Consider the following 26,182-nt stretch of genomic DNA (forward strand, 5'->3'; position numbering starts at 1 on the left):
GGGATGTGGTTGGTGGCACAGAGGCACAGCCAGGGCTGGGGTGGCTGGGCTGTCACTGTGCCCTCCCTGCCCTGTTCTCAGATCCACACCTGAGTGACACCCAGTGCCTTCTGCAGCAGTCTGGCAGACAGGTAACAACCCTTAAACTGACTGGGAATTTCAGTGTTTTATTCCAGTGTGTCTTTGGAAATACTGCACTGCCTCTGATGTGTGGTGGAGGAGACGCAGGGAAGGAAAAGAGTAATCCATGTCTGAAACACAAACCTTTATTTTTTAAAATGCAATTCTGTGACAACTTTGGTTGTTCAGTTAAATGCTGGTTCTGCAGAGTCTCTGTAAAAACTTGAGTTCTGGAGCTGGGCTGGGTTTGGCTGTGGCAGAGGGCATGGTTGGGTTATTTTTCCAGCACCCTTAACCAGAACAGCAGCTTCATTTGCCTGATGTGGTAACAGAGTTTGAATTCCAGCTGAGACTCTCTTAGTGAGAGTGTTCTGAGAGCAGAACCCCAGCAGTTCCTGCAGAACACACAAACCTCAACAGAGTCAACTGTGACCTAAATTTGTGCCATTACAAGAGCACTGACAGTTCCAGAACGTTCTGTGCTGCTGGGTCACAGCACCAGTGACAAATGCTGGGCCTGCATTGCCCTTCCCTCCTGGGCACTCCCCACTCTCTGTCCTTGGACCCCAACACTGGAACTACAGAACCTGGGAGCTCTGCAAGGCACCAAAATCCTCCTCGGTGTCACTGGCTGTCACCAAACTCTGGAAGGTGTCACCGATGGCCTCCTTCTCCTTGGAAGAAACAGCTCCGAAGAATAAGGAATGAAACTGGAAAATGCAGTATTTGTACAGGTAAGAATTCTGTGATACAGAATTGGGGCATTAAATATTTGTGAAGCCTTTGCTACTTCAAGATCCTTCTCAGCTGCAGCGTTTCCCAGTGACACCCACCTGCCCCCCAGGAGTGTTCCCAGCAGTGGTGGGGTTTTCCAGCGGTGCTGCTGTGACAGCTGATCCCACTGAAACCTCCAGTGCACGTGGGGGTGCTCAGCCAAACAGCAGCTGTGGGGTTCCAGTGCTGACACCACGGGGAGTTCTCTCACCTTCTCATAAGGAGCCTCTGTGGCTTCTCCTCCCACTGCCTCAGCCGTGGCTGCTCCTGCTCTGCCTGGCACATCCCTCTCCGTGCCTCTGGGAATACTTTCTACCTCTTGGTTTGCCAAAGCACTTGGGCGTTTTGCAGAGTCCATGCTTGGAGTGTTTCCCTTCTGCTGTGGCTTTTTGGAAGCGGCCATGTCTGCCTTGCTGGCTCCATCCATGGAGGTCTGTTCAGATTTATCCATAGGTGTCTTTGAGCTGGATTGGACAGAGTAGGGCAGTTAGGAACTGGCTTTGTGTTTCATTGGAATACCCTTTTTTTCTGTTTGTGAAAAGATTACAGCTTTAGAGGAGATTCTCAGCATCTTCCCTCCTGCTGCAGCCAGACCCCGTGGAGATCAGGAAAGCAGCAGCTTGTACAGTGTTCTCTCTTGCACCCCTTTGTTGCTGTTGTGCTGCTGAGATGTTCCTGAACCCCTCTAGTTCAGAGTTTTCCTGTGAAAACCTGAGTTTTTCACCCTCTTAAAACCTCTTTTTCACCCTCAGCCCCCGTTACCTGTCCCAGGGCTGTGGGCAGCAGGGCGGCTCTGGAGAAGCTCCCTCCTTCTCAGCCTCACACAAGGTAGCCAGGATAAAGCTGGCCTCCAGCAGCAGGTCCTCAATGCTGAAAGCAATGGGTCTAAACACAAATATTGAGACAAAACAGCACAGAGAATTACAGATACTGTGGGAGGTGACACAGATCCTGTGATTCTACATATGGGTTAAAAAGTGCCTCTGAAAAGCTGAAAATCTCCTGTATTTGCTGCAGAGGAATGAGAGAGGGGCTCCTGTTGCAGATCTCACTGCTCCAATGACCAAATGCTGTGCAGTATCAAATGAGAGCTTTAAATATGTAATTGTTAAAATTCTATTTATTCAGAAAACGCATTGTTTCTGTAAAGTGCTAAATAAATCATGGCATGCATGAGACTGAGAGCCTCAGGTGTCCAGGTAATTTATACACAGGAGCTCATCAGTCAGCACAGCTGCCTTGGCAGTGCCCATGCCTGGGTTCAGTGCTTTATGTGGAATTACAAACTCTACTCCTGGATCACAGGTTAGAAATGGCTTTTGGTTTGAAATGAAAATCTGCTCTAATCTGCAGTTCAGTATTCACTGGGTGACTGCAGGGAGTCCAGTCCAGTCAGGGCAGTTCCCACACGTACTTCCCGCATCTGTCGAAGTGGATGGACACAGGAACACTGGTGGCTTCGGAAAACACCAGCAGGCCCTGCAGAGAAGGGGGGGGGTGAAGTGCTTGTTAAGCCCAGAACATTAATATTTGAATGTAAGTTTATCCCAGCTGCTGTTTACTGGCAAAAAGAGGGGGAAAGTCTGCTGCTTCTAAGAATGATTTCTGTCCTCCCTTGCCAGAGCTTTGCCAGAGGAGGTTCTGCATGGAGAGCTTCCCTGGTCACGATGCTTTCCCTGGGGCAGCTGTGCTGTGTCTGCCCAGCACAGAAACCACATTTTTGTTTCAGAAATGTTTTGTTTGCCTTTCAAAGGCTGCTCTGAGGGGCTCTGCTGTGTTTTGGGGATCCTGGGGTTTAAAGCTAATCCTCAAGCAGGTGCTGAAACCCTGCTGCTGTCAGGTAGGACACAGCCCAGGGCCATTCCCCAGGGACCATCCTGTGTTGTTCTGGTCCAGTCAGGCAAGTTAATGGGAAATGGGTTTTTTTCCAGACAAATTCTTACTTTACCCTTAGTTCTTTAAGGCAAAATGTCACTTCAGAATCTACTCCAACTTGAAAGTAGTCAAATTCCTCAGGACTGAGCTGTATCTCAGTAAGCATTGTCCTTGAAAAGTCTGTTTGAGATAACAACAAAGTCAAGGACTCGCAGAAGTTTGAACTCAACGAAACTGTGATTATAACCCTGAGGTTTTTACATCAGCATTGTTTGAACAAATAATTGTGGTTTTATAGTGGTTAACAGTAGTAAATGTTTAGCTCATATATATATTATAATTAAGTAAAATCCTGAATCTATCTAGAGTACATTGTGTAGATTTAAATGGATTTTAGCAGAACCTGTTCCATGTTCTGCTGTGTGATCTAACCCAATACCTGCTGCTGTTTTTGCAGATCTGCTTCTTCCACAGGCATCCATCACTAATATTCCCAGCTGCCTATTGTTGCATGGATGGGAAACCCAAAATTCGGCCTTGACTTTAACAGATTAATCAAAATTGCTGCCAATCACCAGAGCACAATGGAGGTGGACTGAGGCTCTTTGTTTTAACAATTACAATCTTTTCCTGACCCTTAAGTGGCAACAGGAAATTGGCTGTTCATTTTCAGGTATTCAGTTGTTTGTTACCGTGGCTGTTAATAGGTGTGTGAAGAGAAAGTGAGAGGGCGCTTTCCTGAAGTGTGATAGTCCCAGAGAGCTCAGAGAAATCCCCCAGCAGCTCGAGCTGCTCCCCGGCAAAGCCAGGCTGCTGAGGGAGTGTTACAGGCGATTCTCTCTCTTCCCTTTCTCTGCTCAGGAGCTTTGTTTCATCTCAGCCTTTAGGGCCCCACCGAGAGTTCAAGCAGGCTCTGCTAAGAAGTTCCTTGTAGCTGTGGCAGGCGGTGTTTGTCACACACGTGCAGCTGTGGCTGAGCCACAAAGGAGAGCGGGTCTGGGCAGAGGGTTCGATTTCTGTGAAACCTGAGCGTGGAATCCCCCAGGCCACGGCCAGGTGAGGTGTTCAAAGGACACGGGAGGTGCTGCCGGCAGGGAGATTCACCACGAGCACAGTGCCTCTCATTGCCCCTCCTCCTCCCTCCCTGGGGTTTGGTATCTCTTTACAATTGTACCATTTTTCGCTTTCTTTCTGACAATAGTCCTGGTAAGTGAATGTTTCCAAAGTAACCACATTTGTCATTCAAAATGTAATCTTTGTATTTTCAGTAATTTCTGCCCTGTTTCACTCCAGCCAGTTTCCTGCTCTCCCCTGCCTCTTAGCCCAATTCCCACCCCTGTGCTCCAGGCTCTTCCCAGGTCATTATCCCCAGCTTTGGTCATAACAAGTACGAAAAGAATCTCTTTATTATATGATATACAAAAACCTCTACTTCAGAACCACAATTATATCTTCAAAATTAGTTTGAGTCACACCCCAAGAACCTACAGCTTGTTCTCCGTGTCCTGGAGATGTGACCATGGCAGTAACAGTGCAGGGCCTGCTGACACTCTGTGCTGTCCTCAGACTAAAATATACTCTCTAATGATATCAATTCTGTAATTGTGGTATTCAGATTTAAATAGTTCTTTTTAAAACATAAAATTATCCCCTTTTTCCTGGCAGTTGCCAGGCTTCTGCTCTTGCAGCACAGTAATTACCTCTTTCAAGCCTACACCAAGTGGCGTAATTTATTTCAATTGGCTGCTCAGTCTGAGATCTGCTACTGACACCAGGAAGATGTTTCAGTTTATTTCAATTTATTTAATTTATTAAAACCAGAGGGTGGCAGCATGACTTAAAATCTCTCTCTCTAATGTTCTGTTAAAAATATCGTTCAGCCATAAAATTCATCCCACATTTATATAATGACAGTTATTATTCCTTGAGTTCACCTCAAAAAAAGCATTAAACCCCCAAGTATTGGTTCACATTTTAAATTTCCTTACCAGTGTCTTCCTCAGTGTAACTCTTGAAACAAACTTTCATTGGAGTTACTGACAATGTTATTTCTTCTTGACTGGTTGGAAAGTGAATCATCACATCAGCCAGCAGCCTGTAAAATGTCATTCAACACTAAAATAATTCTATCTATGACTATTTAGCATTTGTTACATTAGAAAGTAAAACTCAACAAAAAAGAATTCTGTGTTTGTTACCTGGAGTGGACTTTAAGAATGTTTGGACACATGTGCTTTGCAAAAATAGCCTGCAAGGGATCACACTCTTGGAATGTCAGGTTATAGGTTTTTACAACACCTGAGTATAAAGGAAATGAACAAAAATCAGTTCTGGGCTGTAATTTTAAAATGTACTTCTTTTTTCTAAAGTATTAATTGTTGAATAGAGGAAGTAACCAGGGGACTTAGTCCAGTTACATGGAAATAACTCACCACAAACAGAAAATGGAATCCACCTGCCATCTTCGACTCCCTCCATCCTATTAGCTGTGCCTGGACAGCATCCGAGTTTTTTAAGGATCCACAAGAAATGCATGAACAGCAACAAGTGCAACAAATACAGGATGGGAAATGGCCTCAGTAATTAACTGGTAAAATAATATAAAAGGGGGTGGAATGCAGAAGCCAAACCCTACAGATCTCTGCATTTCTGGATAAGGATGTGCTAAGGGAGCTCAGTTGTCTGGAGAGCCAATTCAGTGATTATCCCATTATTGGTAACACCAGCTGGACTATTGATAATACAAACCACTGCCTCCAACCCAGCACAGCTCTGTGGGGGGAGATGATGTTTATTTAGGAATTTTCCAAAGACTGATGCTGATGAACATTCCCAGGCCTGCTGGGCTGAGGATGAGACCAGCTCCTGCATTGATAATGGCATGAAATGTTGTGGGTTTTAACTGTTTCTCTGTGAGGTCACTTCCCCTGTGACCTTACCGTGCCTGCAGAGGAGCTGAAAGGTGATGTGGTGGTCATTGGGGTTGGTGAAGATGCTGCATTTCTCTACATTCCTTTCCAGCACATTTACACATCTAAACACAGGGAGAACTGACTGTAAAAAAAGATAAATCAGTGCAGAGGTTACTCCCTGAACAGCTTTGCAATAAATACCATTTCCCTGGGTTTGTACCCTGGTTTATCTCAAGCTCCTGCACTTAAGGCTTCCCTAAACTGCTCTGGGGACTCTGGGAGAGCCCAGGCTGATCCTCACCCATTATAATTTCAGCTGGAAATTGGGTTAATTTGCTGTTGTGTGCAACGACTCATTAAAATGTACCTTAATTATCAATTTACAGGAGAGGGATAACTGCTTTTCCTTCTGACACGGTTGGGACACAGCTGTCCAGCAGTAATGTTGGAAAAACATGGATGAGAAGAACACACATGCATATGCTGACCTCGAGGAATTCACTGATCTTAAGGCAAGCTGGAAATGGAATCACAGTCATTAGGGTTGGAAAAGACCTCCAACATCATTGGATCTAAGCACTGATGGAATAGAAGTAAAATAATTTATTAACTCAAAACTATCTCATATTGAACTTTTTAAAAAAAGCCTCCTCTGGGCTTCAGTGCCACCAGCAAACCTGGAAATGTACATCTCAAAAGGATTAAAAAATTTAAAAATACTTATTTTTAAAATTGATTTTAAAATTATTTATAAAAATAATTGAGTTACCCAAACACCCAGAGCTCAGCTTGTGGTAGGGGCATTTGAGGGACATGATCCATACAAATGAGCAAAGACACCACTCACACCTCAGAAATTCTTCAGGTATTAAAACAAATAATCTCCACTTGTGGTTTTCCATCCTCCCAGTGAGTCAAGGAGAGCTGATCACTTTTAACTAAGAAACCTCTGGAGAAAACACTAATTTTGCTGGAAATGGTGTTTGATTAATCAGAGGCATTAATGGATGTGTTCTTCCTGTTGAGTCACAACAGTACAAAACATGTTGTTTTTAGAGGCAGCTCCTGTGTGGTACAAAACTCAAACCTTTTGACATGTGACAACAGAACTGAACCTTGTGGCATTAATCCAGATGTCCTGGACAACAAAAAATCAAAGGATCTTAGGGCAGAGCAGGAACAAAATCTTCCATGATGGAATCTGCATAATTACAATCACAGAAAATATGGCATTTGTCCATACTGAAAGTGGAGAGAGCTGAGAATGTGATGGACTGAAAGGCACCCGTAGGAAAACACAGTATCCAACAGTAAAAATACTGGGCTTCCAAGAAAAATTTAAAAATTAGAATAAATCAAGTTCACTTACACCTTTTTCTACAGGGTCAAACCAAAATTCATCACTAATCCGTGCTATGGCATGTATTGCTCTTCCAAACACTGTCAGGGAAAGAAAACACTGCAGTATGCATTCTAAATTAAAATAAAAAAGTGACACTGCACTTTCTCCAGAATAATTCAAGAAGAAACATTTCCTTCAAATGTATAGGAAATTTGTAAATTGATGGTGGAAAATGTTTTTTTTTTCTTTTTAACTGAATTTTTAATTTTCCAAACCCGTGATGTTTTGGAAAGCTGACTCTGATGAGGCACCTCAAATATTGCACGTCCCTTTGCAGCACCTGCTGTCACCACAAATTAATTCCATCAGGCAAAACTCCACCATTAAAAATGACATTTAGCAGACGGAAAGCCTGAGAAGAAACAGGACATCTGGAGAGATGGAACCCTAAGAAACACAGCGGAACCCAGCAGAGAGCCTTGGGATTCGCCTCTGGCAGTGGCAGAGCAGTTTTTTCCACAGAACGCTGCACCCAGGATTCGAGCTGTGCCTCTGGAGGTGCACAGGGAGACACGCAGCCAGGCCGCGGCATCTCCACCTGGGAGTCCCCAAACCCAGCGCTCTGCTCCGCATCCCACACAACCGCCCGATCCCGCTGGGATGAGGGAGAGGCGGATCCCCAGCTCTGCTCCCAGGGATCGTGTTCCGCTCGGGGCCGCGCCTGAGGGCAGCGCCGGGAGTAGCGCCGGCCCGTCCCGCTGCCGGGACCCGCAGCAATCCCCGCATGTGCCGGGTTCCCCGGGTTCCCCGGGCTCCTCGGGCTCCCCGGGTTCCCGGTACCTCGCAGCTGCGCCCCCCCAATCACGCACTTCATGGCCGCCCCCCCCACCTCCCTCACGGCCGCGGAGGGCGGGAAACGCCTGGGGGTGGGGCCTGCGCCGCGAGGAGCCCCGGATGTGGAACCGTGAGGTCCGGGAATTGCGGAATTATGAAATTGTGGAGTTACGGAATTGTGGAATATCCCGAGTGGGGAGGGACACGCAGGGATCATCGATCCAAACTCTGGCCCTGCACAGACACCCCAACAATCCCACCCTGGGCATCCCTGGCAGCGCTGTCCAAACGCTCCTGGAGCTCTGGCAGCCTCGGGGCCGTGCCCATTCCCTGGGGAGCCTGGGCAGTGCCCCCTCTGGGGGAGAACCTCTCCAGATACCCAACCTGACCCTCCCTGACACAGCTCCAGCCGTTCCCTGGGTCCTGTCCCTGCTCCCAGAGCAGAGATCGGAGCTGCCCCTGCGCTGCCCTCGGCAGCGCCACCTCAGAGACAGAGCCAGGAAACGCCCCCGACCCGAAAGCAGAGAAGGGCTGAGCATGGCGCTAATTAGCATGGGAGGCAAGAGAATCATTAACCAATAAAATACTAATTAATAAAAGAAGTGTGTAACTTGTAGCCAATGAACACAAATTCCTTTGTTTCCCAAAATGCATAAATAGTAAAAAGTTTTGCTAGTTGGGGTGCTTGGTTTGTGGGACACCACGGAGCAACCAGGCTTGGGCAACTCTGAAATAAATAAATCAGTCTCTCTCTCCCTCTCTCGTGTCATTATCGGCTCCTTTTGCGGACAGCTCTGGTTTCACGCGTGTAAAAACCCAATCAGCGGCACGAACGCGTTCGGCGCTGTGTTCTCCCTTCCCAGCCGCCGTAGCGGGGGCGGTGCCGGGCGGGTTCCGGGAGGGCCGGAGCGGAGCGGGCGCGATGGTGAGAGCGGGGGGACCCCGGGACCGCCGGGACCCCACCCGGGACCCCCCGCACACCCCGGGACCCCCGGCACGGCCACGGAAGCCGAGCCTGACCCGGGCGGGGGAGAGCGGGCGGGAGGGCGGTCCCCAGCTGAGGCGAGGCCCCCAGGGGATGAGGGCCGGGCCGTCACTGCAGGAGCCCCGTTTATAATTTGTATTAATTTTATCGTAATCGCATTAATTTTTTTTTTTTTAATTTTCTTTAACGCTTCTTTCATAACATCGACAATTCATTAATTATTATTTGCCCGTTCATTTGGCTGTGTTTTCTCTTCTGTTGCTTCCTCTCGTTTAACATTGATCATGTTCCGCCCTGTTTCTCATCCCCTGCAATCAACTCCTTCATTCCAATCAGGCTGGGCACAGAGTAAGTTACTCCTTGGCTCTCGCTAACACCCATGGTAAGGGCTCGTTCGTGTTACTCCGTGTCAGTGGCAGGTGGCTCAGATGAATTTAGGGGCTGCTGGTCAATCCACGCTCCAGGTCACACCCAAATTCCTGGCAAAATCCAAGTCTTTCATCGTTCTCTGCCACTGCTTTATGCTGCAGATACCTGTGACGATTAAACACACTGCAGTGCTGTTCATTTGGTTTGGTTTGCCAAGCTTTTCTGTAATGAATGGGAAGTGAAATGTGATTTTGGGGGAAATGTGGGGCTGAGAGTTGGTCAGCACAGGGAATGTCTGTGTTGAGTGCACACACTGCTGGCACGGTGGGTTGTGTAAGTGGTAGGATAATTTTATTAAACATCGAATACATAACTGGCATTGCACATTTAAGTCCCTTAGGCAGTAGTAGGACAATCTATTGCCACTTAATCAAAATCACTGTTACTCACTTGTTACTCTTCAAAGACCATAAAAAAAGTCTTTCTTTTTTTTTTTTTCCTCTCCTGGTTTAGTTTTAGACTGGTCACTCATTGATTAAAAAGTTTTTTTATTGCTTTACTGGTACTTCCAACCATCTGTCTCCTGATGGCTTTGATGGTGGCACTGAGATGTTCTTAATAAAAAAAAAACAAACCCAAACCAATCAAAAATACCACCCAAGTTCCCTCTGCCTCTTTGAGGGCTCTTAGCCTGAAGGTAACTGCATGGCCTAAAAATACATGAAAAAAATCTTTAAAAATACAATTTCCTAGCCTAGTTATATTTGTTTATAGAAATAAGTCTGGGCTGTGTCCTTTACAAACACATTTGAGGGTATCATCTTAGGAGCTGCCTCACTAACATGAAGTGGAAGATAAAATCCCTTTAATATGGAGCCATTCTTTGAGTTACCAGGGCTGAGTGCCTCCAGATCCAGGGTTTTCCCAGTGCAGTGCCATAACATCCCCTCCCTGCTTTGTAAAGCTTCTCATGTCCTTTTTGCACAATTAATTTATCCTGTGTTGCTCACATTATTGCTTTATTTGCAGATTTAAAGCCTGTGCTGTTAAGCCACAGCCTTGCATCATCTCAGTCCTTAATTTTGAAGCCCCCACTACATTTTTATTCTGGCATCTGTTGCATTGAAACTATAAATGTACAGAAGTGGTAACGGGAACACTCTGTGCAGTGACCTGGATTGGCTTCTCTGCAGTGTCCTGTTTGTATTTTGTTGTTACTTTTTAGCTTTATTCAGTTTTTCAGTGGTTTCTACAGTGAGGACTGTGAGCACGCTTCCTTTTCTGGTCAGCTATTAACACATGTTGCAAATTTGCTGCTTTTTAAAAGTATCTTGGTATTTTTTTTTTGATAAGGGGAGAGAAACTTGGATGAAGGGTTTTTTAAGAGAAGTGGCTGCAGTTTAGCCAGGTCTGTGCTCGAAACATGTCCTAGAGAAAAAAGAAAGTGAGATAGTTTATGGTAGTTCCCAATTTTGTGTAAAATACTTAAGGTAATACAACAGGAATTTGTTATCTTGCACTGTTGGCTTTCAGCAACAAAACACAAATAATTCTGTAACTTGTGTTGGTAAAGCTCCCTCTGATCACGGTCTGGCAAAGACCCTTGTTTCCCTCAGAATAGAGCAGTATTCCATCACCATTCCATCCTTACTTCAGCAGCTTTTACATCCAAATGCAAAGTTGTGACTCTGCAGAAGACATTGCAGTACTGACTGTGCCCTAACCCGTGTCTGTAACCCTCTCTCTCCCCTGCCCTGCCCCTGAAGTTGGTGTTGGTGCTGGGAGACCTCCACATCCCCCATCGCTGCAACAGCCTCCCAGCCAAGTTCAAAAAGCTGCTGGTGCCTGGGAAGATCCAACACATCCTGTGCACAGGGAACCTCTGCACCAAGGACACCTATGACTACCTCAAGACCCTGGCTGGGGATGTTCATGTTGTCAGAGGGGACTTTGATGAGGTAGTGTCCATTTTTTTGGGGTATCTTTTACATAAAGGTGACATTTGGGGTTCATTCAATTAAAAGTCATGAATTGAGTTCCTGAGCTTTCCCCTTCTTGGTGTTGCATAGGGTTGGGTTTAAAGAGGAATCTGTCTAATCTGGGTTTGCTTTTATTTTTCTTTATTTGTAGAACCTGAATTACCCCGAACAGAAAGTTGTGACTGTTGGACAGTTCAAAATTGGGCTGATTCACGGCCATCAGGTGATCCCCTGGGGTGACATGGCCAGCCTGGCACTACTCCAGAGACAGTTTGATGTGGACATCCTCATTTCAGGACATACACACAAATTTGAGGCGTTTGAACATGAAAACAAGTTCTATATCAACCCAGGATCAGCTACAGGAGCCTACCATGCCTTAGAGAAGTAAGTGAATATTAGGGGGATTTTTTCTTTTTGGTAACAAAACTGAATTACAAACTCCTGAGGGTTGATATTTATGATTTAAATGTCAGGGAGAGGATAATTACAGTTGTGTAACTTACACAGCTGTACTTGCTCAATCTCCTTGACTGAAAGATGAAATACAGCCTCAGATCTCATGTGCTCTACTTACAGAATTAATACCCATTTTTCTTAAAGTGATTTCTGTTAAATATTGGTAAAACACTGCTAAGGGGATTATAGACACACAATCAGTATGAATTTTTTCCTCTCTTTCCAGCAACATCATTCCTTCATTTGTGCTGATGGACATCCAGGCTTCTACAGTAGTTACATATGTCTATCAACTAATTGGAGACGATGTGAAGGTAGAAAGAATTGAGTACAAGAAATCCTAAAAATGTTTTTGCTTGTCTGGTATTTTTACCATCTCCTCCTGAACTGCAAGTTCCAAAACTTGATTGCTCGTTTACAGCCCTGCACTGTCGCTAACAGCTTAACAATGTAACTTCTTGGTCATGAATTTAAACAACCTCGTGTTTGCTTTTCTCTGTATGAATTGATTTGTAAAATATTCCATTAAGATAACTGTCTAAATACTGTTCCTTAATGTTGTAATAAACTCCACTTCATAGAAAAGCTGAGCTTTGTGAGGTGTTGTTGGGGAAGAATGCAGCAGTTGTGGTGGTTTGGTGTTCAGCTTCTAAGGGATGCTTGTACAGGGCTTGAACAAAGACATTGAGGCCTCTGGGACCAGGCTGGGTTTGCTCCAGAATCCAGTTTATATTTAATTTTCTCAATTTACCATTCTCAACTAAGTTAAAGGAGTAAAATGGCTTGAAAGTATTACAATTACCTCATAATTTCACTGTAAACAGTTTGAGTCTTTCTCTGATCAAAGCAGTTCCAAATCTCGCTGTGCTTTCATGGCTGATGATCTCGTTAAATCTGTAACCAGTGAGGAGAGGCTTTCCTTTCTTTGTGGCTCACATCTGACACTCCATGTGTGTGCACTTTGCTCCATGCACAGAGGCTCTCAATGATGTAATTCCATGTGATGTTCTCAAAGCTGCTGAAGATAAATATGGCTTGCTCAAGACAACTGCACCTTGTGGCTCCTCTGTTCCCACAGCTGCAGGGAACTGAATGTATTTAACAGCTCCCCTTTCTCACAACTGCTGTAACTTTCCAACAAAACAGAGTTTTATCTTTGTCTCCCACAGCAGAACGTTTAGAATGGGGGGGCAGTTTCCTTGGCCTTTGGATTATGACTCTTCCATCAGCTGGAACCCTTATTTCTGTGTCATGAACTGACTAAATAACTTATTTCTATTCAAAATAAACCTGCTTTGCCCTGGACAAAAAGACATTTCAGGCTGGTGTCTCAGGAACCTCTGGCTAATTGCACTTCATGCAGTCAGAGGTAGGTTGAAAAGAAAACCTTGGCACAAGTTATTAAAGGAATTTTATTGACTGGAACATCAGTTGATTGACAAACTCATAATTAAGAGGTTTACAGAATACTGTAAGGGGCAAAAACTGATGAATAAGTTTATTTTTTAATTTATATTGTAAGGCCAAAATTGACACATAATTTTATTTTTACTGTAAGGCCAAAATTGATACGTAAGTTTATAAAATTACACTTAAAATTTGTCTGCAAAGTACTTTACATGAAGCACACCCCCTGCAGTTTTATAAAAGCTTATCACAATGAGGGCAAGGTTATGTTGTTGTGAGTGACATCTCAGAGTGGTCCTGACAGCAGGCCTGAGCATGGAGAAATACAGAAGTAAAGGAAATAAACGTTACTCCTTCCCAAAGTTAAAGTGCTGAGTATGAACTGTTGACTACAAACAGGAAATTCTGCTGTGAATCTGAACTGTTTTCAGGGGGATGGAGAATGGAGGAGAAGCAGCCTAGAACAGCTGAAAAAATGTGGAGAGGTTGTGGACTTTCTTGGTAAAAGCTTTGGGGTTTTAGTCTGATGTTCTCTTGACCAGGACAAGAGTTCTGAATGCACAGCCCCTCCTCCTGCCAGGAGAGGGAGGAGGGGAAAGGGTAAATCTCAACCTAATTTATGGCAGTTCCAGGACACAGGACCCCTCTGATCCAGTCAGGTACGTCTGGAAGGTCAAAGAACAATGTTAATAGGGCTTAGGAAAATGGGATATGATCCAAGACCTGGGAAAGTCCTTGGAAGTGTGAGGGTTAGCATGGCACAGACTTGGTTCAGGTAAAATGAATTATTTGAATTGATGAAGGGATGTTTTATTGCATGCAATACATGTTACTGAAGTAGATCGGCTAAAAAGTATTTTTGCAAAAAGTTGGGTGAAAATCTTTAGAGAAAAAAGGAGAAAATGCTGCCTGAAATGCAGAAGTGGTTTGTTTTACCTGCAGAAGATCAGATGCTGGGATGTCTGCCAGAGCAGGATTCCCACATTTCTCTTGATACTCTTGAATCAGGACCGTTGCATCATCAAGGCTGTAAGAGGCAAAAGCTGATCAGCTTTGTCAGATGAAGCTCTCTAAAAAGCCAATGATTTAAACAACAAGTAGAAAAACAAAGTATGATCCCATAGTTTTGAAGTCAGATGGGTCCTGCCATTTCCCAGTAGAGAAAACAAGCCTGGCTTTTTCCCTGGGCTGTTAATAAAATCAATATATTCCAGAATTTAAATGTTTATTGGTTCCTGTCCCAGTTTGAGTGTGGGATAAATGGTAACCCTCCCAGCCCGAGGGTTTGGGATCTGGCCTGAGTGCCCCCAGATGTGAGAGGAGCCCAAGTGCTGTGAACCACCCACAGGTGAGTGGGGCCCAACCCAGGACCTTTTGTGATTTAAGTGGAGCACAAGAGGTGCTTTTAATTCTTGAAAACTGTGTGGCAAAACTATCCATTCCCAAGTCTTCAGTACAGGCAGCTCATTAATTTTTTTCTGAGTGTTCTTATTGCTGAAGCTGTGACTCTGTGATGCCCCCCTGAGCTGGATTCACCTAAAGGTAAGGTCAAGATTTTGATTATTTCACTCTGGTTGCTTCTATTTTAACTGCATTTCATCTGCTGCTAGTCCAGGTTTAACAATCTCTTACTTGGTCTTGAATAGCTGTAAAACTCTGTCCTAAGTATGCAAAGTAGTGAGGTGAGATTTATTTATTTAACTTAGCAATACTTCAAAACCCCTTAGACACCAAGTACTAGAGAACCTCCAAACAGATGAAAATCAAATAAAGGTGAGATTTAATTCCTGTAATTACTACCAGTTACACCTGGTTTTTTACCATTTATTAACTTACCGGTTATTTTTGGCAAAATAATCCACCAGCCCTTTTATTCTGTGGGTGTTTATCAGGTGTTGCTTCAAGAGTGGGTAATACTTGGTTTTCCAGAACTGTTCATAGAGCTTCTCATTGATGATACTGTCCAAAACCAAAGAGCTGATCTGTAGATTTAAGTTTTAGTAATGAAAAGTATTAATATTTTAGACAAAAGAGATTTTACTTTTGAATGGTAAGAGCTCATAGTTTTCATACTGGACTCTATAGAGAACAGGGGCGGTTTTTTTATATTTTGTTTTTTTAAGTGCTGTGAAATGGCAGATTTTCTGAAAACTGATCCCAGATTCAGAGAGGGAAATGAGTTAAACTTGCCCATAGGGAGGCAGCTGAAGGCAAGGCAAAAGTGCAGTTTCCTAAATCCTTTGGCCTTTTAGCTTCAAATATTTATTTCAAAAAAACAAGGTGGTTCTGCTGCCCTCCAAACAGGGGCAGACCAGAACACAGCACTGGGTATATCCAAGAAGTTTTTCAGTTGCACAACATAAATAAAAATGTATTTTACAAGTATTTGACATTTTTTGAGCATTCTGTTAAGTAAGGCTGGATAAGATCGGAGGAGAGAGAAAAGAAGGTCCTGTGTACATTTATCTATCAAAAAAGCCTCCAACTCAAAGGGAAGTGAAGTAAACTTTATTTATTTACCTGGGAAGCAAATGCTACCAGTTCTCCAGTGTCCATGTGTTCCTCTATTTGTTGCAGCACAGTTTCTTTCTTACACGTTGATAACAAACTCTTGTGAAAATAAGTTACAAAACATTATTATTCTGTGCTTGATTCAAGTAGGAACTCTCCTTCCAGAACAAATACTTGATTTATTCAGAAATATTTTGAAATTCTAGGTGCAAACATAGAATTATCAAACCAGGATCTGTGTGGTTGGATGGAAAGTGTTGCTTTTAACTCTCAAATGGTGTTTTGCTGTAGCTGTCACAGAATTTTTTGGCTGAATGTTTTACACTTAAGCTGTGATTTGGGGAAACCTTCTGAGCGTAACTTTAATGAAGCCTAAGAATTTAAGGTGCCTTTACTGGTCCCAGTTTGCTCGTGACAAATATGGGAACAGCCTATAATGCTTCATCAGGGAGAACAATGCAGAGCATAAATTAATAGAAACAAATGAAGAGAGAAAGGAAAATGTCAAGGCTCATGGATGGTGAGGATATGGCTTTAAGGCAAAAGGTTTATATCAGAACTTGTGGTGCCTATCAAACATCTTCCTTGGAAGTCGGGAGCTTTCAACTCAACACTCTTCCAAAGTAGGATTTAGTATTTTTCTTATGATCTGCTACGGCTTGGGTTTTGCTGGGTTTTTCCCCACGTGTTTTATGGGTGGGATCCCATAAAACATCCTCAAAGTCTCTAAAGGCAAAGTTGTATGACAAAGCTACTGGGGATGACTGGAGCTTTAAAAGAAAAAAGAAGAGGAAGTGTTCACATGATCCTTTTAGAAGCCTTTGGGGGTGGGAAATGTTGAGCATTCATCAGCAGGGATGTGTTTAAGTTAACTGGAATTCTGAGTTACCACCTTTGACAGTCTCTGGTGAGCAGGACATGCTTAAAGACATTTCCCTTGCAGAGACAGGACATAAAACTTGTTATTTACCTGGATTTGCTGCTCTCGCTTCTCAGAGTGAGGAATGACCAAGAGGCACCCCAGGGCAAAAGCTGGGAGGTCCAGCTGGGTGTATTGTTTAGCAATTCCAATGATATCCAGGTCAGCCAGGACAGGACACCTTCAGGAGATCAGGAGGGAAGGTCTCAGCTGTGATTTGTTTAACTGGATGGCTCAGTGCTGCCAGCACAACTGCCCTGAGATTTGTAAGTCAGGTAGAGCAACGCATTTCTACCTCACGTTAATTTCAGAAATGGCCAAGCGAGTTGAAATTTCACTGAATACAAATGCATGGGGATTTTCTAGCCTGAAAAAAATCTCAAATCTCAACTCCAGTTTCTCTTTCTAAGCAGCCAAGGTCCTATTTTGAGGGGAATTGCTGGCCAACTGTTGGCCCAGAGCAGAGCTTTGGTACAGATACCTGCACCAAAGGATCCAGTGTAGGATGCCTTTCAAGATAATCTTTAAGGTCCCTCCCAACCCAAACCTATTCTATTTCCTAACTAACTTTCGGTTCACGTCAGGCTCTTTGAGCGCTGGTGGTTCTTTTGAGCAAGTGAGAGCACTGTGGTGAATCAAATAATGAAACAATGTGCCTTTTACACTGTAAAGGCAATGCCAGTCTGGTTTATGGACAGGATGTTTAGGAGCAGAGTTAGGTCAGCACTGTGAACTCACTTGAGCAGAAGCACAAAGCACTCCCGGCACTCCTGGAGCTGTCTGGGACTCGGTGGACACGAGGCTGAGAAAGAAAGAGAACGAGGTGTAGTCAATCTACAACCAAGTTACTCCAGGAGCAGGACAGTGAGTTACAACCCCTACCTGTGAGGAAGGGGGACAGGACCACACTGCGCCAGGCTTGACTGAAGCTGGGAATCTGTTGGCAACAAGGTTTCTTTCAAGTAACAGCCAAAAGCAGGTGTAACCAAGTGTGTTATAAACACAGACACCCCAACCCACTGCACCTGGAAGAAGGCTGTCGATATTCCTTTTTATTTATCCTGGATGAATTATTCCCTAACATTGCTGTCCTTATCTCAGAGTCTAAGATTTAGGCATATTCTGACTGATGGCAAAATGATTCTGTCCAATGTTTACTGATATATTGCACTGTCATAAAAATAATAGGAATTCAAAAAGAATCTTTTCATGGCTGACATGCAAAGACTCTAAGTTTTTGTTAAGTGAAGAAAAAGATGAGAAGCCAGCCAATATTTGCTTACCTCCCATAATGAAGGAATCCCAGTAATTGCAACCAAAACTCTTCTTAGATACTGAATCTGGAAAAAAAACCCATTCAAGTACTTTGGTGTTTCTGAAGATTTGGCAATAATCCACAGGACTGCATTTAGCTTGTTTTGTCTGCAGGATGCAAACTTAAGAGTTTCTTAAGGTACTTTCTTTGTATTCCTTTGATACCTATGGAAATATGCTTTGTAGTTTAGTAAATTAAATTATCAACCACACTGCCAGGTACATCTGTTACCTCCTTAGGCTGCAGCAACTTTACATAATGTTTGACAATCACAGGCAATTAAGATTCTGAATGCCAACAATCAGGACTTCCATCACATTTTAGGGGTCATGTTTTGTGTATGTATATATGTACATACATGTATGCACAGTTTGCATATATTTGCACACAAGAATGTGCCTGTTTATGTTATAAAGTGATAATAACATGAAGAAAATTATCAATTTATTCCCACAGGATTTACTCTGAAGGGCTTTTCAAAAAATGGAAGTACAACAATTTCAGATCAAAATTCAATGCTAAGACACAAATTCCTCAGATCTTCACCAGTTCAGTATCTCAGAGCCCAAAGTAACCATGGTTTACGATTTCTGTATCTATCCCATTCTTCAGCATAACCCCAGCCTTTTTCTCACCTTGCTGAAGGACTTTATCCTTAAAAATTCCTTACCATATTGAAGCCCAGGAGTTTCTGTAGGAGGCCATTCCAGAGCTGAGAATCATACACTTTGTATTCTAAACTAAGCTCTGTCACCAGTCTCACAGCCTGCAGGGGAGCAAGGACACGCTGCATTTTAACAGAAATTCATGATCTTCAAACCTTTACAAGCCACTTTCAAAATTATTTTACACACAGTAGGAACAAAACCTAAACCATCTAAATGGGGTATAATTTTATCTTCTAACTGCAGGAAGGGTAAAGCTTTTATCTGTCATCTCCAGAAAACATTGAAGCAACATCTGTTAAGAAAAGCCTGTGCTTTGCAGAGAGGTGTAGATTCACAGTGTGTAACAAAATTTACAAAGGATTTAAAAATCCTACCCTGGGTTCGTGACTGTGGTTCTTCCATAGCCCTTTAATCATGCCTTCCTTGGGACTCTTGTGGAATGATTCATAAGTAAATGGAATATTCAAAATCTCAAACTCTGCCAGATAAATGCAGCACTTCAGAAAATACCTGTGAAAATAAACCCCCAAAGCAGGAGTTAAGTGATGTTTATATTTAATCCACATATTCAAGCTCAGGATAACACTGAAAAGTATCCTTCTGTTGCTTTAATAATATGGATAAAATTCATCTTACTTGACTTTCTCAATGGGTTTCTTGAAGAGTGATTCCACAGTGTTGGTATCTGCCAGGTAGAGCAAACACCTGAATGCTCTGGTCCTGTGAGCAAATGTCAGCTGAGTGTCACCAAAGGGCTGAGGGGAAAAACAGTCCCAAAGTCACAACAATTGGCTGAACAACTGGAGAGGATCATCCTAGAGGTATATAACCCTCTAGGTTTTCTAGATTTAAGATTATTGGTGCAGGCAAGAAAAATATATTTGAATATTTGTGATATATAATATCACAAATATAACTATTAAGTGTGGAAAAACTGGAGGTTAAGGTTCTGTTGAAACAATTTTACCACTTTCCTTTATTCCACCCAAAGCGAGCCAATGCCTTACACCAGCTTAAGGCACACTCTAAAAAATGTTTAGTGAAGTTGTTTCAGATAATATCAGCAATAAGTTTAGAAAACCCAGAGTTCAAGGGCTGCTCTTGGCAGTCAATAGCAAAATTCAATGAAAATCCCAGTTTTAACCCAAAGGTTGGTGAAGGGGGGAAACACAGAGCTCATACAAATCACAAACCATCCAAAACACAGATGCAAAGGCCATAGGTTGAAGCTCTTGCAGTTAAGCAGACAACATTTGATTTCAATAAGAGGTGAAAAGCTAAAATAAGAATTTAGCAACTCACAGATGTGACAGATGTTGTAATTGCAAAAAGCATTCTTGAACTGTAATCCATCGGGCGAGACTGAAGGAGGTAAATAACTCTGCAAAAATGGGTTTGTTTTTAATGCAAGCACAGCTACTGAAATACAACACATCAACAGTCATTGAAATGTAAATATTTCACTGTCAAAAAGAGCAAGGATAAGTTATTCCAAGGATATGAAAAAGGAGGGGAAAACCTCCAAAAATTTAGTCTTAAGCACTTGCATCTGTAAGTTATTGTCAATGGCACTTCGTGGCATAAATAAATATTGGATGACTCAAAAGTGATGTCAGCAGAAAGTAAAAATAAGAACAGTGAGCTCTGAATCACACACATTTCAGTTTCTTGAAAGATCCATTTTTAACTGGCAAGTTAAAGATAACTCACCATATTACAGGTAAGACAACACACGTACCTTCGGAGTTCCTCATCCTCCTGTACCTCTCCAAAGATATCTTGGGTTTTCTTTAAAAAGAAATGAAAATTTAGATGAGTCTTCCACATTGCTTGGATAAATAGCTGGGTCATATCCCTGCTTAAAGCCTGGAATCAGTGTTTGATGAGGCTGATATATTTACAAGTGCTTTACTCCTTCAGGCTGGCTACACAGCACCAAGGGGAAGGTTTTAATCTCTACACAGACAGAAGGGAAAGCACTTCAAATCCTTCTCACCAGAGACAGCAGTGTGCTATTTTAGGAAGGTATTGAAATCTTAAATAGATTCAGAAGTACTACAGGCAGTTTGTGTAGAATAACCTCAATTTTTTTGAACAAGTGGAGGAAAAAAAAAACCTTCATATTTTATGTAACTGGTCATTTTCCTTCAAACCCCAAAGTGATGACTTACCCCTGAGGGTGGTGTGCTTGGACACAGCCATTTAGCCAGAAGTTTGTCATAAATTTTGTTCATATCCAAGTTGTTAATCTCAGCTATCTCCTTAGCTGCCACATGGATATCTACAGGAAGAGGTGCAGACAATGTTCTTTCCAAACCAGCATCACCTTGCTTGGGGTTTTTTTTAAAGAGCTTCTCTTTGCTCCTTTGAGCCTGGATTATGAAAACTCACCTGGATAATCTCTGCCAGCTGGATTTTGGAATCTTTGGTCTATACTGTGGTGTTCATACAGTAAAACAATCAGATTTGCTGGTTTCCCAATGGACTTTAGATGCTCCCCAGTGTTCAAGTTATTTGTTATCAGGACATTTTCTGTTGCTGCTCTCTTATATTGCAAGTGTAAGTTCCTCTGGAGGACTTCTGCTTTCTCACATGGCTTATCCTTTAGCAAAACACCACAGTTTTACATTAAAAAGCCTCTTTTACTAAAAAGCACAAGAAAAAGTAATCTTAACTTTTTACAGACAGGATCTGCTTTTCAGAGGTGTCCCCACACCTGTACCCACAGATATTTTTTTCTGCAGACAGAGAGGATTAACCCTGTTGCTCTAGCTAGGAAAGGTATTTTGAAAAAAAATTGCAAAGCTATGTTGTGAAAAAGCCAAATAAAATATGTGGCAGTAGGTAAAATGAAGAGATTTTAGGGTAAAGTGGAGAAGAAAAAAAGATTATTATTAAAACTCGTGGCTGCTCAAATTTTAGTTTAATTTCAGTTTAATCTGGGCACAATTCTATCTGATCATGTGACTAAATAGAGATAACTATTTAGTGTTCTTTGTGCCTCAACAACTCCATAGGAAGTTTGATATTTATGATCAAAGCTGAGATTCTTATTCACCTTTCCCTGAGAAAGGAAACCATGTAAAAACAAGCCTGAGAATCAAGTCAAAGCAGATTTTTTTTAAAATATAACACTGCAAACAGCTAAAGAATCTTGGAACTCTAAGCAAAAATTAATAATGCCATTGATCAAAGCTGGGTCAGGTTCCACCTCATTCTCCTGCAGCACGAAAAATGCACACAACAGGAGAAAGGACAAATTATTCTTCCCTGAAACTGCTTATTTTTTGTCCAAGCTCCAAGAAGGCTAAGTCTGATTTTTGCAGGGTGTTAACAGGAGAATGTTTCAAGACAGAGAGGATTCTTCTGGGGGGTCACTTCCCCAAAAGTATTTCTCATATCAGGGTTGGTTATGGTACAATTTACACTCCACTGCCCAAACCACCGAAAATTAAAATACAAACTTAAGTATTTTGTAATTTTTTGTAATAATTCCACAACAGTCTGGCAAGCAGTTTCCATTACCTGAGCTGTAGCACTCTTTAGCCACTTCTCAGCCAGATGGAGACAGAATTTCAATGCCTGGACATGGTCAGGACCTTTTTAAAGATAAAAAAAAAGGAAGGGAAAGAAGTAAATAAATTAAGTTTTCATTAATCTTTCCTACAGTATATCCTATACCCATTTTATTTTGAAGAATTAAAAAAAAATTAGAAGCTATTTAAAATATTAGGAAAACTCTTGTGTCTAAAGAGCAAAAAAATATTATTTATTTGGATTCAAATAGCAGAAAAGGTAATTAAACTGGGCTGAAATATTGGCTTTTGGTGGAAAACATGTCTGAAGATGGTGTGAACATGGAGAAACTTTTGGCAAGACAACAGGGCCAGGTTGGATGGGGCTTGGAGCAACCTGGTCCAGTGGAAGGTGTCCAGGTTGGAATAGAATTGGTTTGGGCTGGAAGGACCTTCAAGCCTTTCTATGATTCTATAAAAAGAGGGAGAAAAAGGATTTGATGGGGGTGCTGTGACATCAAATGACTGTTGGTCTAACCAACTGTTCAAAACTGGATGCAGGAGCATTTTCATCCTCAAACTTTGTTGGGTGTTATTCAAGATCAGTGAATAAATGTTCGCTCACACCCTCACTCTGCTGGTCCCAAGCCTTTTCTCCCCCCATTCCTTCCCCCATCGCATTTGCAACCCACCTGTGGGGAATTCCTGGGCAATCTTGTGAGCCATGGCCACAGCCCACTCTGGATTGACTATGGACAGCATATAGGACTGAAGTGCCTGCACAGTTTTTATGGTTTCCTTGTTAACAATGGAGGTACAGCCACTGTTTCTCATTTCGAATATTTTTGGTTTCAGTTTTTTTTCAAAGACATGTCGAACTGCAGACATGTGGAAGGTATCCAGGGAAACCTGGAAAAATGTTAAAGTAGATTAAGAGTTGTCAGAGCTTCTACAGCGAGGCCAACATCACACACAAGAAAGATGAAAACTTCTTTTTTTGGGGTGTGGGGGAATAATGTTTAAATAAATTCCTTCAAGCTGTTACTTTACCTTCATTAGCTTGGAAATCAACAGAAGTGTTGGGAAGGTTTCCTCACTGAGCTCTGCAGCTGAAAGGGAAAAATCAGTTGCCTGTGAAAGTGTCACAATCCACTGGCAGCTTCCTCTGTGAAATTAAGCACTTTCTGTTTATTGGTGGATGGGGACCTCCATTGGGAGAGAAAGGATATGATTGTAATTATCCCCACTGGCCTGGGAAGTGGGATACATGGATAAATTTTAGAGATCCCAGGAAAGAATTTGAGGACAAACCCTGCATTGTATTTATCATCTTAGCTCCTCTGGGCAGCAATCTGGGAGCACAAGTGCTTTCAGAAGTACTTGGGATGAAAACTGCATTAACAAAGAATTACAGTTAATATACAACATATACTGCAGCACTTTAAATGTCACAGATAGCAGAGAAAGGGAATGTGATATAAATATATATATATATATGGCCATAAAAAATGCTGAACTTACAGATAATGTTCCAGAAACACTGGGAAGTTCTGAAGAACAGCAGGTGAAAGGGCAGCCTGGTGTGAGCAGCTGGAGACAAGGGAATCATCTGCTCCAAAAGATATTGGTGTTCTAGGTCCACTGGTGGAGAAATTCTTGAATAAGATTTCAGATGTTTGAGGAGGCTCAAAGCCTAGGGGGAGGAAAAAAAAAAAAGAAAGAAAATATAAATAAACAAACTATTAAGTCCTGGAGGCAATTTTTTGGGGCCAGTTGTTAAATACCTGCAGACTTTTTGTCCCTGCTACAAGAATTGCTGAGAAACTATTAGAAATCACTTTTTTTAAGGCTGTTTTCTGAGGGAAGGATGTGTACATGGAATAATTCAACTGATTTCAACAGTTCTGAATGAATAATAAATAGACAAAGCAGAAATGAGATGCCACTAGCAAGGTAACACATCTGGACATACCTGGCTCAGCTGGATGCTGGTGTTCTTCTCATCAGCACTCTGGATAACTCTCAGGACAATTTCCAGAGTTTCATAGTCATAAGGATCCAGCTGTTCAAAATAATCATCTATTTGATAAGATGTTACATGATTTGTCTTATAAAAACATACAAGTGAGTTAATTTTTCCCAGTTTTAATACCTGTTAATTACCAGTTTTAATTACTGTTTCTTCAGTGTTATGTCAATATAAGCAGCATGACATAATTATCTAAAATGCATTCTTAAATCCTAAAAAAAGTCATCAGGATTTTCCAGAAAGACCAAAGACGTGCTGAAAACAACAACAAAAAAAACCCCAACAACCAAAAACCCACCCCACAAAAACCCCAACCCTTCAAATACAAAACCAAACCCCATCCAAACAAAAAACCACTTCCAATGTATCATTTTTACCCCCACCTATTTTTAGTGCAGAACTTATCCAGTGTACTTAGAAATTACTTTTTAAAAAAATTATTTTCTGGCTGGTTGTATTTAAGGGAAGTGGGGATGAAAGGCTCCTACCTCTCTTTTAAGAAAATTGGGTATGTTGCTGTAATTTCTTTTGCAGAGAAGCAGAAAACTGAAACTTAACATTCACACACTACAAAAACTTGGAAAAAACACAACGTTTTCAGTTTCTGTGGAATTATTAATCTGTCCTTCAAGTGACATGCAGCATTACTAGATGGAGATTCCAGGGATTTGGCTGTGGTTTTTGTTTTGTCTTTATTTTATCATTTTTTTTACCTTGCACAATATTCCACTGAGGCTCATGACCAGGTATTTGGTGCTCTTCAGCAGAGGAATTATTTTTAGTGCTCTGCCCAGTAATGTGGAATGAGGTTGCCTCTCACTGCTTTCTGCAGAGTCATCTTCAACATCATTTGTGTTTGAATTCTGGAGCAGAAGGGTTTCAATGCAGAGCTGCAGTGCAACATCACTGTCCAGCATGAAAGAGCTAGGAAAGAACAGAATATGATTTTCTCTTTGACCTTTGGTGTCATCAAGGAGCTTCTTTCCTTATGAATGAATTAATCCAAGGCCTCTATGTATTCTGAATAGCATTTTTCAAAAAAGAACAGTTTGAATATTATATTAATTAAGATTTATTTAAACCAGAATAGATTTCAGTGCCCATGGCTGTTCTTACAGCAACAATAGATTTAATAGGATCAGTACCTGCAGTAATTCAAGATGAGACCTGTGTCTACTTCTGGGTTTTGTACCAGCACTCTTATGAGTTCTTTCTTCCTTATTGGTGGCTGTCTAAATACAGTCTCAAAAGAAATCTACAGACAAAGAAATAATTCATCTTCTCACCTTATAGAGTGAAGCTTCTACTTTAGTTTCAACCCAAACACTTTCATAGCAGGAAAAAGCAGTGTATTTGCCAACTATCCCCTGTGTCAAATAATATTTAAGAACTTGAATTTTCTTTTGCAGCCCCCTCAATTACTGCATTTCTGTTTCTGATGTTTATTTATGCAGACAAGCAGAATGAAAAAACAAAAACAAAACCCCAACTTTGCTTACATTTGAGTGGTAAATCTGTCTAACACCCTCCCCCCTGCATCTCAGATTTATATTGGTATTATTAACTGATTAGTTAATAAAACCCTAAAGTAAGTAAATAAATAAAAACTTACACCAAATTTACCAAGCTGGATACCCCATTCTGCATCAATAACCAATTCCTGGAATTTTCTCTTTTCTTCTGCTTCACCATATTGGTCAGCAAGCTGTGCTCCCACCAGAGCTACTGCCTAGAAGGAAGGAGAAGGGAAATGAATGCAAGTCTGATAAATAATCTGAAATTTGGGAATCCTGAGGTCTAAACCCTTAGAGGAACTTCAAGTAATTCATGATCACACAACTGTATAAAATGAAAACAAACCTCAGAGAAGGTGTCAGGACTACCTCACCTCCTGATCTGGCAGTTCAAAGCTATTTTAAAATTTACTTTCTCAATAATATTTTCCTAACATTGTAGAAAGTAATACAAAAGGTGCCTTTTAGGCACTTTCTCAGAATTTACATTACTCTCCCTCCCCATTTCTTTATGCTTTACTTCCCATCTTCCTTTCTATTTTAACAGATATATTCACTCATTCCATTCTTGAAAACTGCTGCCAGAGAACAACTTATGCAAAATAAAATGTAGATTTAAATAATGATGGGAGCTGAAATAAATAATTTCAAGCTT

The 26,182-nt window shown here is 41.9% G+C and overlaps 3 protein-coding genes across 8 annotated transcripts in view; 1 reads left to right on the forward strand and 2 right to left on the reverse strand.

Moving 5' to 3' along the window:
• Positions 1-250: 250 nt before the first annotated feature.
• Positions 251-6,138, reverse strand: RAD9B (RAD9 checkpoint clamp component B). Its single transcript, XM_048322389.1, has 10 exons — positions 6,049-6,138; positions 5,709-5,823; positions 5,202-5,261; positions 4,968-5,067; positions 4,758-4,864; positions 2,843-2,949; positions 2,309-2,373; positions 1,657-1,779; positions 1,106-1,358; positions 251-830 (listed from the first exon to the last, which is right to left on the reverse strand). Exons 1-10 carry the CDS (start codon positions 6,136-6,138, stop codon positions 699-701), a joined length of 1,152 nt encoding a protein of 383 aa, XP_048178346.1. The 3' UTR covers positions 251-698.
• A 2,590-nt stretch (positions 6,139-8,728) lies between these two features.
• Positions 8,729-12,234, forward strand: VPS29 (VPS29 retromer complex component). 3 transcript variants are annotated; one of them, XM_048322392.1, is made up of 5 exons: positions 8,761-8,782; positions 9,179-9,190; positions 10,978-11,169; positions 11,342-11,577; positions 11,876-12,234. In XM_048322392.1, exons 1-5 carry the CDS (start codon positions 8,780-8,782, stop codon positions 11,991-11,993), a joined length of 561 nt encoding a protein of 186 aa, XP_048178349.1. In that variant the 5' UTR covers positions 8,761-8,779; the 3' UTR covers positions 11,994-12,234. The 3 variants fall into 3 exon arrangements, with proteins under 3 accessions (XP_048178350.1, XP_048178349.1, XP_048178351.1); XM_048322393.1 differs by lacking the exon at positions 9,179-9,190 and having other exon boundaries at positions 8,729-8,782; XM_048322394.1 differs by lacking the exons at positions 8,761-8,782; positions 9,179-9,190 and adding an exon at positions 9,217-9,378.
• Positions 12,235-13,047: 813 nt separating this feature from the next.
• Positions 13,048-26,182, reverse strand: part of KNTC1 (kinetochore associated 1) — a 31,809-nt gene continuing 18,674 nt past the window's right edge. For 2 of the 4 annotated variants that reach the window (XM_048322385.1, XM_048322386.1), the window contains exons 42-63: positions 25,626-25,742; positions 25,159-25,268; positions 24,727-24,937; positions 23,957-24,046; positions 23,506-23,677; positions 23,035-23,093; positions 22,677-22,893; positions 21,995-22,068; positions 20,861-21,071; positions 20,641-20,750; positions 20,208-20,257; positions 19,772-19,850; positions 19,106-19,224; positions 18,844-18,979; positions 18,472-18,567; positions 17,770-17,826; positions 17,369-17,423; positions 17,225-17,288; positions 16,538-16,667; positions 15,577-15,666; positions 14,893-15,038; positions 13,048-14,083 (exon numbers count right to left, since the gene is read on the reverse strand). In XM_048322385.1, coding sequence (XP_048178342.1) covers positions 13,903-14,083; positions 14,893-15,038; positions 15,577-15,666; positions 16,538-16,667; positions 17,225-17,288; positions 17,369-17,423; positions 17,770-17,826; positions 18,472-18,567; positions 18,844-18,979; positions 19,106-19,224; positions 19,772-19,850; positions 20,208-20,257; positions 20,641-20,750; positions 20,861-21,071; positions 21,995-22,068; positions 22,677-22,893; positions 23,035-23,093; positions 23,506-23,677; positions 23,957-24,046; positions 24,727-24,937; positions 25,159-25,268; positions 25,626-25,742 — 2,574 coding nt within the window. In that variant the 3' untranslated portion in view covers positions 13,048-13,902. The remainder of the gene's footprint in view (positions 14,084-14,892; positions 15,039-15,576; positions 15,667-16,537; positions 16,668-17,224; positions 17,289-17,368; positions 17,424-17,769; positions 17,827-18,471; positions 18,568-18,843; positions 18,980-19,105; positions 19,225-19,771; positions 19,851-20,207; positions 20,258-20,640; positions 20,751-20,860; positions 21,072-21,994; positions 22,069-22,676; positions 22,894-23,034; positions 23,094-23,505; positions 23,678-23,956; positions 24,047-24,726; positions 24,938-25,158; positions 25,269-25,625; positions 25,743-26,182) is intronic. The other 2 variants (XM_048322388.1, XM_048322387.1) reach the window with 2 other exon arrangements.

The sequence above is a fragment of the Corvus hawaiiensis genome, chromosome 18 (genome assembly GCF_020740725.1).
Source record: "Corvus hawaiiensis isolate bCorHaw1 chromosome 18, bCorHaw1.pri.cur, whole genome shotgun sequence".
Classification (NCBI taxonomy): Eukaryota; Metazoa; Chordata; class Aves; order Passeriformes; family Corvidae; genus Corvus; species Corvus hawaiiensis.